The following is a 13975-nucleotide window of genomic DNA, read 5'->3' on the forward strand; positions in this document are numbered from 1 at the left end:
TATCCGTGCGTTTTGTCACGGGGAATTTGCGTGTAAAGTCACACCAGTCAGTCAGAAGAGTGCCAGAGGGTATCTCAGCTTAGCTGGTGTAGGCTACTACACCATTGAATTTAAAAAAGACAGACAATAAATTAATAATTAAGTGCGTTCATTTCTGAATGTAGAACATATTAATAGCAAATGTATTTTTACTCTTGATATGAATTGTAACACCTCAAAGAATTCACGATCAGACCTAACGGAGAGTCCGGTTGAAAAACGCGTCTGTTCCGAAAGCCTCTTGGGGGTAGGCTAGTACGTTTTCCCATAATGCATCGCGCCCATCGTATCTGCGCTGGTGGTGTGAATGCACTCATGCACTGTAGTTTGCCTCCTGCAATCTGAACAATGACTCCACGGCGGTGATAGCGAGCCCATAGAATGCGTTACCCACTACTGGATATCTGTGTTTTCTTTCTGTTCCAACGTGGTGTTTAATGTACAAATCGTAAGCATGTGGATACCGACAGAACACGAGAAATACGGCGTCGGTAAGTTTTTCCCGGTTTACCATTGTAACTCTTTCACTGGTCTGGTCATCTGCTCCGAGCGCAGCAGCAGCCGGAGTGGAAATCGAGTTTCAATACAGTAGCGGTCTTTGATAATATGCATAGCTATTTTAGTCAGTCTATGTAAATACATTCCAAGTGGTCATAGTCTAGTTGTTTGTCAAAATATTATTTTTTGATGGGTTTTCATAGGGTGATGTTCACATTTGTGTGTTTGGTGAAAACACTTGAGGCAGTGCAGTGAAGTCGCTGGTTGTTGCTGTCCACGGTTCGCGTCGCCAGGGTCTGTTTTTACGCCACAGTGTTGCCAGTGGCTTTGTTAAACAGTGTTGTCATATTGTGCCTGAACAACGGACGTGCTTACCAATATTGGGTCACATGTCATGACACGTCGAGCGCCAAAATAACTTAAACATCTAAAACTGAGCCTTTTCCTGTCTATCAATCGGAGAGATAAAAAATGTAGACGAAGGAAATATAATGGGTTTAGAGAACGGTCATTTGGCGAAGATCTTAGAATTAAACCGCTGTCTTGCCCTGTAAATGACCACGGGATTCCTTTAATTTATATCTTTCCTGTTCGGGGTCTGTGTGGTATTGTTTCGGTCCGAGGCAGGCTTGGCTACCCCGCACCAGGGACAGAGTGGTAAAGAAATCTAGTGGGGAAAACAGAGGGCGGTCAGAGCGGTGGTCAGCAGCCTTGATGTGCGATGAATCTCGCCAGATGTCAAATCAATTAAGTGCAATAGTATAGCCCGTGCAAGGGAGTTAGTTCCTTTCTCCGCAACATGCTAATGTTCTGGACGGGTTTTTTTTTTTTACAATTATTTTTATTTCAGTCTTTAGTGTCTTATGTCACAGGATTTAGACTGGTTTGTGAAGTAGCACAGTTGCTGGGCTGCATTCACATTTCAGCTCTTTTTCTTTTGATGTCTGTTTCTTGTCCTTTGCCCTCTACTATGGCTGTTCTGGCGTTTGCTCTTTTAATGTTTGCTTATTTCTCCCCCAATTGCGTATGTTTAACTCACTCCGTCAGCTCAGCTGCGGCGTGTGTGTGTGTGTGTGTGTGTGTGTGTGTGTGTGTGTGTGTGTGTGTGTGTGTGCGCGCGCGCTCTCTGCAAAACCGTGATGTTCAGCGATCTCCATATTTTAATATTTAATATCCTCCCTGGAGCTCACCTGAGTCAAATGAAGCAAGCACGCATATAAAAGCGCACCTCGTACCGCGGTCCCAGTCTTATGGTGGCACACACACACACACACACACACACACACACACACACACACACACACACACACACACACACACACACACACACACACACACACACACACACACACACACACACACACACACACACACACACACACACACACACAGGCATCTTCCTCTAACGGCTTTGGTCTAGGATGTTGTTTTCAATTAGCTGAGGCTGCGTTTGTCTCGGGCTAATATAAATACCCTTATTGTCTGAAAATGTAAGTGTGCGCGGCGTTAAGTGGATTAAGAATTCTTATCCCATTCGCAGCGGGTGAAACACGACATGAGACTTAAATTGGCTGACCTCGTCGTGGGGTTATGCAATGAGGGAAGTGCTGTGACCCCCCCCCCCCCCTCCACACACACACACACACACACTCTCCCCATCTGATTTGTGGAGGTCTGCAAGGCCGTTGTTTTAGCACCCGCATAGCTTATTACAAGTGAACAAATAGGACTGTGGAGTGTGTATGTGTGTGTGCGTGCGTGCGTGCGTGCGTGTTTGGCGCTGGTGTTTTTGTGTGTTCACTTGTGTTTTGGATGAATGACATGGTGTCATGCGTTCTTGATCTGCCAAGCCACAGCTAAACAGGTTTGCCGGAATCAACTTCCGTTTTCATTTCGTTGTGTGTGTGTGTGTGTGTGTGTGTCAGTAGTCCTACTTATTTCCAGAGATAAATGTGACACTACATCTTCGGGCTCCCCTATGAGTATTCATAGTCTTTTGTACTTTAAATCCTCTGCTTTTGAGGAATTAACCTCAGGAATGTGTTCCACATCACTGATTCATCTCCAGAAGTGTATTATTGTTGATGCGCTGAAAATGATGGGTGCAATGGTTATTTTCAGTACATCATTTTCAGTTCAGCATTTTCAGACTAATGGAGTTCCACATTCCAGCCAAACCACCTGCTCAGCGTGAGTGTATCTTTGACCAAAGCCAAACAAACTCCTCTGATGCCAGTTCTTGGAATGAATGACGGCCCAGGCCTCATCTGCCCAAGGGCATGTCCTCACCAAGGTGGTGTCTAGCCAAGCCGAGCTGGGTAAATATACTCCTGTAAAAATTTCCCCCGATGACTCTCTTTAACCCCCCCGGCTCAATTTGCCCCTTTACCAAAGTCTGTAATGGTGGGACTGCTGTGCGAAGAGAAAGTCAGGGAGGGGGAATAGAAAAAAACTGTGATCTTTGGTGCAGTGTTTTCCAGCTTTTGATCCATAGCCAGCGCCTAAGATTAAAATTTCACTGTCTAAATGGAGGTATTGGCTTTGATGTTGGCGCGCATAGCCGTAGCCATCGCTGTACTGGCATGGACAGGAGAGTAGAGGGGGGGGGGAGTGGGAGTGGGAGTGGGAGCAGGAGGGGGGTTTGGCGAGGAGGATCCATCTTTGCCACTGATGAAACATGCATGCAGGCCCTGCCTCCATTAAAGCCCTCATCCTCTTGGCTCCGCTAGTGCGCTCATTACTGTTTCTTAACCACAATCCATTGGGGCAGATAGATATCTAAAGCCCACCCACTAGCTTGTATGTACCCCCCACCTCCCTCCCTTTACCCCCTCCCTCCCCCCCTCCCCCGCCCCTACATCTCTGCTACCATGGAAGCATGGAATGCTGGGAGGCTTCCCAGTGTGGGGCTGATGTTCGTCTGAGGAGGAAGGGAATCGAAGAAATGCTGGAGCAATGGCTGGCAGATAAGGAAACGGTTGTGCCTGTAGGGCCCTGGATAGAGACCATAAGGGAAGATGGTGGGGAGTACCCACAATCCTTTGGGCTAGTCATGTCTACCCCCACTTCTCTGTTCCTCTTCCTCAACATAGCTTTTAGCTGTGTGTGTGTGTGTGTGTGTGTGTGTGTGTGTGTGTGTGTGTGCGTGTGTCTCTCTCTCTCTCTCTGTGTGTGTGTGTGTGTGTGTGTGTGTGTGTGTGTGTGTGTGTGTGTGTGTGTGTGTGTGTGGATCATTTCAGGGAATGGACCAGGAAGAACCAGTTCTGGTAGACATGGCATTTTTTAATAAATCTATAAATAACAACATGGCCAGACACCGTCTTATTTTTCTTTGCTTTTACTTCCTCCAAGTCCTCTTTCTCAAGAAGCGCCGCCACAGTGGGGAGGCCCGGGCTCTTAGCAAAAGCTGATTTTTCCAGCCAATCGAGCGTGTCATTGGCCATCAGAAATTCACAGCACAGTTAATTTACTTTAATTGTGTGTCCTCAGATTCCTTTGTGGGGCCTTGAATAATGGCGCTTTGGTTTGGAGGCCTGCCTCAGTTTGCCAGAAACATTAGAATGTTAGAGGTCTCGCTAAAATACACGCACACACACACACACACGCACACACACACACACACACACACACACACACACACACACACACACACACACAGAAAACAGTCTGCACTCAGATGGGATGGTCCTTTCGTGCAGGGTTATGTGGTTAGACAGAAAGATGGGCAAGCTGTGCAGGCTGAAGTGCTGGCTGGCTATGAAGCATTCTTGCACATATTTTTGCCAGATCAGATCTCCCTCTGATTGTAGTATGTTCTTGTATGAGAACAGGAAATGTGTTGCCTTTGTTCCTGGATTCTTGGTACTGCTGATCCCTGGTCAGAGTGAACCTGCACCAGTCTTGGCCCAGGGCTGGCCATGGTCATCATCTTGGATTGCCACCACAGTCATGCTACGGTTGCTTGGATGGTAATGTAATGTAATGTAATGTAATGTATACATGGTAATGTATTCAGTAGCTCTGTTTGGTGCTCTCCTAAATGCCTCTCCCTCTCTCTCTCTCTCTCTTTCTCTCTCTCCTTCTCTCCTCCCCTTTCTCTCCTCTGTGCTGAGGATCTTCAGCTGGGGTGGGATCGCTTACACAGGCCCGGGGCTCTACTTGCCCCCCCCTCCCTCCCTCCTCAAGGGGCATGTATGTCAGCAGCACGAGGGGCTGTCGGGGCGTGTCATGGGGGTGTATTGTTTAAACCTCCCCCTCCCCCCTTCTTTATCATCCCTCTACCCCCCCCCCCTCCCCCCTCCCGGTTAATCCCCCCCCCCCATCTTTTGGGATTAGCAGGTTGTTGGGTAGTGCCCAAGCACCATTCCGTCATTGCGGATTTGTGTACCCCCCAGATGCCGCTCCCCGATGATATAGCCCACCCCACACAAACAACATGACACACACACACACACACACACAAACAAGCCCATTTACACTCTGGCGGGACTCAGAGGGGAGGAGCCCGCCAGCACCTCATCACTTGTAATTGCTTCCTCATTCGTCCTCTCAGCTGTCATCAGCTGTGACGGATGCGCTCATTTGGCGAGGGGGAGGAGGGGGGAGGGATTCCCAGGAGGAAATGGAGCTCCTGTTCCCCGGAGAATGACAACATCAGTGGCAGAGATAGAGAGAGGGAGAGTCTAATATTACAGTGTGGAATAAAATCACAGTCATCTAGGCAAGTAGGTGGCAGCTATGTGATGGATCTGGGTTGGATATGGCCCTAATTTGGCCCCAATGCGACCTGCTGACGGCCAGGACTGGGCATAATTTGGCCTGTTTCTGGACGAGAATTCAATCTTCAATCTGTTTAGTTTCCTCTGGTACGTCCTTGCTGTAGCCAGCTGTATATATGCACTCAGTGTGCCAGTAATTACTGTTTGCCTGCCTTCTGAATCATCAGCCAGTGTCTTGCCTGAGCTGAGTTGTGCAGATTGCTTCATAACATAGGTGTCTAATATTAAACATCACATGACTTGATACCTAAAATTTCCCTCAAGATGAATCACGTATCTATCTATCTATCTATCTTGATGATTTGGTTGTTCTGGCGTGTATGTAGGCTTGTGTGTGTGTGTGTGTGTAGTTCTACATACAGTTCCTGTTTTTATCATGACAAATCTATATATAGACCAAAGTGTTTTTCACGTTGGCTTTTCATCGTATGCTCTGTCTTATCATACGCTGAACTGTGACTTTGAAGTTGACATCTCATTCAGTGAACTCGCCCACATAACCCCAGAAAGACTTCAGCACGGTTCACTGATTGAGTTCCTCATGCACCTAGGAGTCTGTTATTTACTATTTTGTTTATTTTAGTCCGACAGATGAAATGCATTCAATCATTCTCTCTCTCTCTCTCTCTCTCTCTCTCTCTCTCTCTCTTTCTCTCTCTGTGAACTTCTGGCCTTTTGATATGAGTAGCGTAGCGAGGTGCTGTTTGGGGTCTGTTGCACAAACCCAGTGCAAGGGTGCTGACTTGTCCTCTCTTTCTCTCTTTCTCTCTTTCTCTCGCTCTCTCGCTCTCTCTATCTCGTTATTTCATTATTTTCTGGGTAGTAGAAACACCTGAGGCGCTTACAACTGTAGCCAGCCAGCTACTGATGCGAGGCAAGTGGGGGGTGGGGGTGGAGGGTTAGATCTGTGTGTGTGTGTGTGTGTGTGTGTGTGTGTGTGTGTGTGTGTGTGTGTGTGTGTGTGTGTGTGTTTGGGGTGGGGGGGTGGTGGGTTGTTGAGCATTACTCCAGCCCAAACATGACCCACCATTGCCCCATTACAGTAGGTCCCTGGAGACCCCCCCCCCCCCCCCCCACACACACACACACACACACACACACACACACATACACACACTCACACACTCACCGTGACACACAGTCATACATGACACACACGGCATGAGTGGGTACGCAGTTGAACTACACATGCACAGACACACACAGACACTCACAAACAATGAAGGCAATGCACATGAGGCAATATTGTCTTCCTTTTTACGGTCTCCTCAGATACTGAAAAGATCTAAGTGCACCTCAGATGTCATAAAAACTGGAGTGATATTCTGGCAGATGAAATAAGAAAATCCCCCAAAAAATGTCTTGATTTCATTTGCCTTATGCATTTGAAGCACAAACACAACATTGTAGGATCTGGTTTCACCTCCTATTGTTCTGAAATGCTGGCATTACTGGAATCTGGGAGGAAAAAAGGAAAGTGAAAAATAGCAGGAGGAGGGAGGATTTGTTTTGCTATCGCATTTTTAAATGAGTCACTGTGCTCAGTCAGAGGTTAACGACATGGCAGATTATGAATCCCCCCACCACACACACACACACACTCACCCATACACACACACATCCTGATTCTGCCTGCCGCTGTGACCAGGCATGGCGGAGTGTGTCAGAGAAAAGGAAGACAGGCGGCAGGAGGGGAAAAAAAGCCGTCTGCGAATCGAAGGGATCAATAAATGCAAAGCTGGAGGCAGCGGAGCGCTGGGAAATGCCCCCGATCCCAATCCGCTGACGCACGCACTCAAGATCAGGAACGAGGGAAAGAAAAGAAAATAAGGACGACATGGGAAGCCAGGATTCCCGCTCTCAGTTTTTCCCAAGTCACACAGTCGTGTTGTCTAGTGAGATTTTCCTCACAAAGACGTGCTCGACCCTATCAGGCCAGGCCATCTCGTTATTGACCCCTTGACCTCGAATCTTCTGAGCCTAAAATGGCGTCTGACTCCTGAAGGGCAAGGGGGGGGAGGTTCCCTATTTCGCACCCGCGACTGTGATTATATGTGCCTCATTTTGTTATTGATGCATTATTAATGCCCTATTAATGCAAAGTGCGCTACACCAAATGACTAGAGAGTGAGAGAGAGAGAGAGAGAGAGAAAGACTAAGAAAAGCTCTGTGTGTGTGTGTGTGTGTGTGTGTGTGTGTGTATGAGCGACTGAGTGTGTGTGTGTGTGTGTGTGTGTGTGTGATTCGTGGTGGTTATCTTGGAGTCTTTGCGCCACTTCTAGACTGTGTCCATGTTGGTGTAAGAAGAAGGAAAGAAAAAAAATATATAAAAATAAAACAGAAAATAGAAAAAAGGGGGAAGTAGCAGGCACTGAAACAGCTCCCTGAGTCATAACCATAGTCCTCGTTGACTCTGTCACTCTCCTCCCCTCTTCTCTCTCTCCTTTTCCTCTCTCTCTCTGTTATCCTGTCATCCTGACTCTTCCCCTCCCCTCTCTTCATCCCTCTCTCCTTCCCCCTGTCTTCCTCTCATCCGCCCCCCGTCCTTTCCCTGTCTTTTATCCTCTACTCTCTCTCTCTCTCTCTCTCTCAGTCTCTCTCTCTCCTGCTGGTAGGGACTGAGCTGTTTTGGGAGATTGGAGGTTACACTCTGTCTCAGCTTATCACTCTCCACTTACCCCTCTCTTCTCTTGATCTTTCTCTCTTCTCTCTCTCTCTTCCTTTTCGGTCTCTACACTTTCCTTGTCTCACCAGCCCCCCCTCACCATCTTTTTCTCTATCTGTCTCTCTTTCTTTCTCTCTCTCTCTCTCTTTCCAGCCTCTGCTGTCTTCTGCATCTCTTTCTCTTTCTCTCTTTCCCTGAGACTCTGCCTTTCTTTTTTCTCTGTCCTGTCTCATGCACTCTCTTCTCTCTCTTCTCTTCCTCTTCTCTCCATCTCCCCCTCCCTCTGCTTCTCTCTCTTCTCTCCTCCGCTCTGTTCTTTCTGTTGTTTCTCTTTCTGTGTCATTCTCCTCTTTTCTCTCGGCTTGACTGTTGTTTTGGTCTGCTAGTCTGTATCCCGTGGACTTGTTTGGACGCGTGTCCTGCTGTCTGTCCGTCTGGGAAGTGTGTGTGTGTGTGTGTGTGTGTGTGTGTTTGTTTGGTCCGTTGATCTAGGCGGGAGTGCATTCTGATTTCCTGCTGTTAGTCACAAGGACTGGGTGTGGGTGTGCGTGTGTTTGGGTGGGTGAGGTTGGGAAATGTGTGTGTGTGTCTGTCTGTCTGTCTGTCTGTCTGTATCTGTATGTTTGTGTCTGTGTGAAAGACAGTGTTAGATGGAGGAAAACATGTGCATAGGCGTATGTGTGTACATGTCTATCTCTGGGCGGGGGTTCCCAGACAGGGTGTGTGTGTGTATGTGTGTCTGTCTGAGTGTGTGTGTGTGTGTGTATGTGTGTGTGCGTGTGTGTCTACACATGAGAGAAAGCGGATGAGCCTGAGACGGCACACACCAAACGCGTGGATGATGAATGGCCCAGTGTCTGGGCCTGAGCTAATATCACAGAGGCCCCCGCCCCGCGCCGCGACCATAGCAACAAAAGCACACACCCTCCCTGTACACGGCACCCCAATTTGCCCTCCATTCAGCAGCGCTAAATAGCCCCTCACTGAGAGGGCTCCGGCAGATAGTGTCATAGTGATGGTGGCCTATCACACACTCCGCTGGCCCCTTACTTCATTACTGTGCATTTGCACTGAGCAATGAAACAGATGGCCCTCTAAACACGCTGGGCTTTTCTTCGTCGCTGGTGGAAGAAGTGGGATGTTGTTTTCAGGATGTTGTATGGCTGCAGGCTGTGTGTGTGTGTACGTGTGTGTGTGTGTGTGTGTGTGTGTGTGTGTGTGTGTTAGTGGGCCATCCCTTTTGATGGCAAATGACAGGCCCTTTGCCAGGCCGGCTGTAATTTGTGCGCTCCACAGTGAAGCCGTCACACTTCCATCATGCACAGTGTGTGATGTACTGTAGGCCCATGTGTGTGTGTGTGTGATTTCTCTCTCTCTCTCTCTCGCTTTGTTTCTTTCTGCCTTTCGGGCTGTCTTTGTCTTCTGCTGTTGAACTCTGTTCTTCCCTCTGTGTGTGTGTGTGTGTGTGTGTGTGTGTGTGTGAGTGAGTGAGATAGTGAGAGAGAGAGAGACTATTCATATTTTCCCAGACAGACACAAGCCTTCTTCAGCCCTCACATCCTGTGATAGCATATGCGTTTGATGTATGACCATGAGTGTATTTGTGGTGAATAACGGTGTGTGTGTGTGTGTATGTTCGTGCGCATGCGTGAGTGTGGATACTACGTGCATACATGTGCGTGTGTGCGTGTGTGCGTGTGTGCGTGTGTGTGTGTGTGTATGTGTGTGTGTGTGTGTTCGTGCGTGCAGTGCACATACACACTTCACACCACTTCCTCCTGCCACGTCTCCAGCTGGCAGTTCACCTTGGCGGCTAGCAGCAGAGTCATCACTCCTGTCAGCTGGACGTTCTACTATCTCCCTGATTGGCCCGTGGTTGCCAAGCTGCCTCTGTCCTGTCAGGGTGGACTTTCGCAAGTTCCCATGCCCCCTTGAGAGTGGGTGTTCCGTCTGGCTGCAGGCCCGGTTCTACTGCTGTTCCGTCTGACAGCTTTCTCTTCCTCCGCCCCGACAGCATCCCACATCGCTGCTTAACCTCTGCCGTGTCCCGACTGACAGATTTATGATCATTTCTTTAGCGTATTATTTTAGCTCGGCACATATTAAAGGTACAGTAGGGGAGGGTTTTTTTTATTTTTTTTATTTTTTTGGCCTTTTTGCCTTTATTGTTAAAGGACAGTGAAGAGTAGACAGGAAGCAAGTGGGAGAGAGAGATGGGGTGGTATCGGGATATGACCGCAGGCCGGATTCGAACCTGGGTCCCCGTGGGCACTTGGACCTGTACATGGTATGGGCACTGTAGCCTGCTGCGCCACAACACCCCCAGGGGAGTTTTTTGACAAAAAAGTGAAAGTGCCCCTGGATTAACCTCTGCCGTGTCCCGACTGACAGATTTATGATCATTTCTTTAACGTATTATTTTAGCTTGGCACAATTTAAAGGTGCAGTAGGGGAGTTTTTTGACAAAAAAAGTGAAAGTGCCCCTGGATGTATCATTTTCAGGATCTGAGAAGGCTGTTATAGATAGCCACTATTTTCTATCCTATCCCTTGTTTAATATGTGCATGCCCACTCTAGCAGTAGCAAATGCATAGAAACAAAACAAATGCAACAAAATGAAATGAAGCCACTGTGAAATGTTACCATTTTGCAGTAAGTCATATTTCTAGATATGATGGCTTTTCCTTTTTTTAACGGAATTCCATTTATTCACAGTAGAAGTCAGTACGCTTTAAATGGCTAGAACTGAACCAGCCATTGTTTGTTTTCACTGCCATTTACTTTTGATCAGTTTAGCACAGCAGTCACACTAATGCAGCACAGTTGGTGGCAAACTAGTTTTTATGGCTTAATGCCTTTAGCATTAATGCATTTGATGCCGGCAGACTGGTCATAATGAAATGCATTTTGGAAGGCCCCAAATGAGCTTTTTTTGCCTTCTTAATGAGACTTCATCAAAAAAAATCACAATCCACAATTCATTCAAAGGCCTTTTTGGCCCCTGTGGAGAGACTGCAGCCTAGTTTGACACAATCATAGCAGTGGAGTCCAGCTATAATCATATGTCTCGAAATGAAATGATGTTGGAAAACGGGCAAGAAGTGACTGGGATGTTGGAGAAACGACCGACGTTAGAGTAGAGAAGAGAGTCCTGCTATTGATAAGAAGCCAGCGACAGATAGCGCTGCAGTGAGATCTGCAATGTGGTCTGCCATGTCATGCATTATGCAAGGCCCCATTACATGGTTGCATATTAACTGTATGAATCATGGTTGCTTCTCTCTTCTTGGTTGCCACAACCGTCCATCAAAGATGTTTGTGTATGTGTGTGTGTGTGTGTGTGTGTGTGTGTGTGTGTGTGTGTGTGTGTGTGTGTGTGTGTGTGTGTGTGTGTGTGTGTGTGTGTGTTTGTGTTTCATGGCACTAAAATTGACTGTGGGTGTCTGCCTGTCTGTGTATGTCTGGGTATTGCTCATAGAGCCCCATCCCCTAAAGTGCAAGCTCTCTCTTTCTCTCTTTCTCTTTCTCTCTCTCTCTCTCTCTCTCTCTCTCTCTCTCAGGTTTTGCTTGTAGTCCATGAACTTAAAAAAGCTCACTGGACTGAACGCACCACCCCTGCCTCATTACACCAGCAACAGCAGCTCTTTGAACGCTGAAACATGTCTGCAGTCGAGTACAGTATGTGCCATCACTGCCTGCGACAAGCCAGTTTTTAAAGGCAGGCTGTTTAATTTATCGAGTTTGCCATACCTCCGACTGCTCAGCGTTCTCCTTTTCCAGTGTAAAACCTGTCCTCTGGGACTTGCGCATACAGTGTGTGTTCAGTTAAAGAGTAAGCTTTTAAACCATTAATGGGGGAAATAGAATTTTTAAAGGGATTTCTTGAATTAATAAGCCATTCTTCCGCGATAATAGCACCGTTGTTAGCATTGATTGAATGAAGCCATTTAGCAGTGGATCAGTGTAGTGGCTAAGTGTAGTGTTAGCTGGGAAGCGTGGGGGTCGTGTGCGCTTCAGCAGTATGGCCGCAAGCCATACTCTGCATGTCAAATGTTTTCAGAAAGCTATGTGGCTTTTTTTTTTTTGCTGTTTTTCCACAATTAATTCGAGAGGGGATGGAAAAGCGACTAGCCGTCGAAATATTCGCCAAATATGTTGTGTGGTCTGCAGACGTGCTGGTCATAGTTCTTCTCCGGCACATTCCGGGGTGCTGAGCAGTGAACGTGGCGAGGTTCCCAGCGGGCAGCCTCGAGGGTCCCTCAGAGCCTGAGTTTGGTGGAGTTTTGTTCAGGCCACCTTGGGCACCGCTTTTGTCTTCACATTACTTAGTCTTCATGCCACGTAGAGGAAATCATTCACCCACCACCACCTTATTTCTCCCTCAGTCTGTCGACTAGGCTAGTCGGAACAGGATTTTATCCCCCCTCCCCATCCCCATTAAAGTTGGGCCGTGCTAAAGGTTTCACTGTGAAAAAGGGCTCATTTCCTGGCCAGTGTCATTCATGTGCTTGCCGTAGGGGGTTCCAGGCCTTGGGTTCCGTAAAGCACCTTTAGATAGTATTCATTGCTAATGCCAACAAACAAACAAACAAGCAAGCACACAAACAAACACCCACACAAACACACAAACAAAACCAAAAAACGTATAAATAAATAAATTTGAATGGAATTGAAACAGTCGGTGGGGAGTAAAAGGGCATCTCTCCCTGCAGGCAGAGGGAAACCGAGCCTCCTTTGTGTGTGTGTGTGTGTGTGTGTGTGTGTCTGTGTGCTGCTGGGCTGGGAAAGGCCCACGCCGTTGTCGTTCATCGCCACTGCTGTCTGACGCCGAGCCCTTTCACGGGGTGATATAATATAATGTGAGCTGCCAGGGAGGGCTGTTGTGGGGGTAAGCAACGCAGAGATAATGCAGCCCGGCCCTGCCATGACAGAGGAGAGACAGAGAGAGGGCCTGGGGCCGTTACACGCGTGCTGTCGCACTGTGTACAAATCCCAGCATGGAAAAGATGGAGTCCAGAGAGAGAGAGATAGAGAGATAGACAGAGAGAGAGAGAGAGAGAGAGAGAGAGAGAGAGAGAGAGAGAGAGAGAGAGAGAGAGAGAGAGAGAGAGAGATTGTAGGAAGAATGAGGAGTACGGAAGGGAAATAGAGCGGGATCTCTGTAACTGTGAATGTTGTTGTGTGTATTAAATTGTGAGTTGTTTTTTGTCTGTTATTGGGACACATGGTAATATAAGGACCATATTTTCATGAGGTGTTTTTTGGCATTTTTTTGTGGTGTGTAGGTCTATGTGCTATGCAAGTTTAGCCTTCAACTGAGAGAAAAAGAGATATGAATGGAAATAGAGATGGGAGAGAGCAAGGGAGGGAGAGAATGCAACGAGCTTGTCTCTTAAAATGTTTGCATTCGCGGTGTGACCACAGGAAAAAATTCAGATGTATCCAGCTGGGGTGTCGACAGAAGGGCCAGCCGCTCTCTGTGACGGGCAAACCCAGTCTGCCTTCCCAAGGTCGTCCTCCAAAACTCCACGACTAAAATAGAGAGCAGAGGCCCCCACACGCTCCAAATACACCGGCGGCAAGCATCCTTCGCCCCGAGTGACAGATCGATGGGCTAGGATTACCATGTGCTAAAGCTCCCAATCCAGCCCCATTCATCTAAATGTAATGACGTCGGTGGGAGGTGGGAGACTGGTGTTGACAGGCCAGTGCCATGCATACTAGCCTTGCTGTTTTTATGTAAATCCCGTCGGGGGGGCGCTCTCCTCTCCGGGGGATACTCTTCTGATGCCCCGAGCCAGAGTTCCAGAGTCCCATGCATGTTTCATGTTTACGCTCGGCTTGTCACTCGGGCCCTCGGAGTCGTCTGTCCTCCCAAGTTGTGCATAACGAGGCTGTGTGTAGGGGTGAGAGGTGAGAATGACGGAGCGTGTGTGTGTGTGTGTGTGTGTGTGCGTGTGTGTGTGTGTGTGTTTGTTTGTAAGGGGGGAGGGTG

The 13975-nt window shown here is 47.8% G+C and overlaps 1 protein-coding gene across 2 annotated transcripts in view; it reads left to right on the plus strand.

Annotated features, from left to right (window-relative positions):
• The first annotated feature begins 355 nt into the window (after positions 1–355).
• Positions 356–13975, plus strand: part of dock4b (dedicator of cytokinesis 4b) — a 151841-nt gene continuing 138221 nt past the window's right edge. For both annotated transcript variants that reach the window (XM_062517855.1, XM_062517857.1), the window contains exon 1: positions 356–530. In XM_062517855.1, coding sequence (XP_062373839.1) covers positions 494–530 — 37 coding nt within the window. In that variant the 5' untranslated portion in view covers positions 356–493. The remainder of the gene's footprint in view (positions 531–13975) is intronic.

This window comes from Sardina pilchardus, chromosome 17 (genome assembly GCF_963854185.1).
Source record: "Sardina pilchardus chromosome 17, fSarPil1.1, whole genome shotgun sequence".
NCBI classification, from domain to species: domain Eukaryota; kingdom Metazoa; phylum Chordata; class Actinopteri; order Clupeiformes; family Clupeidae; genus Sardina; species Sardina pilchardus.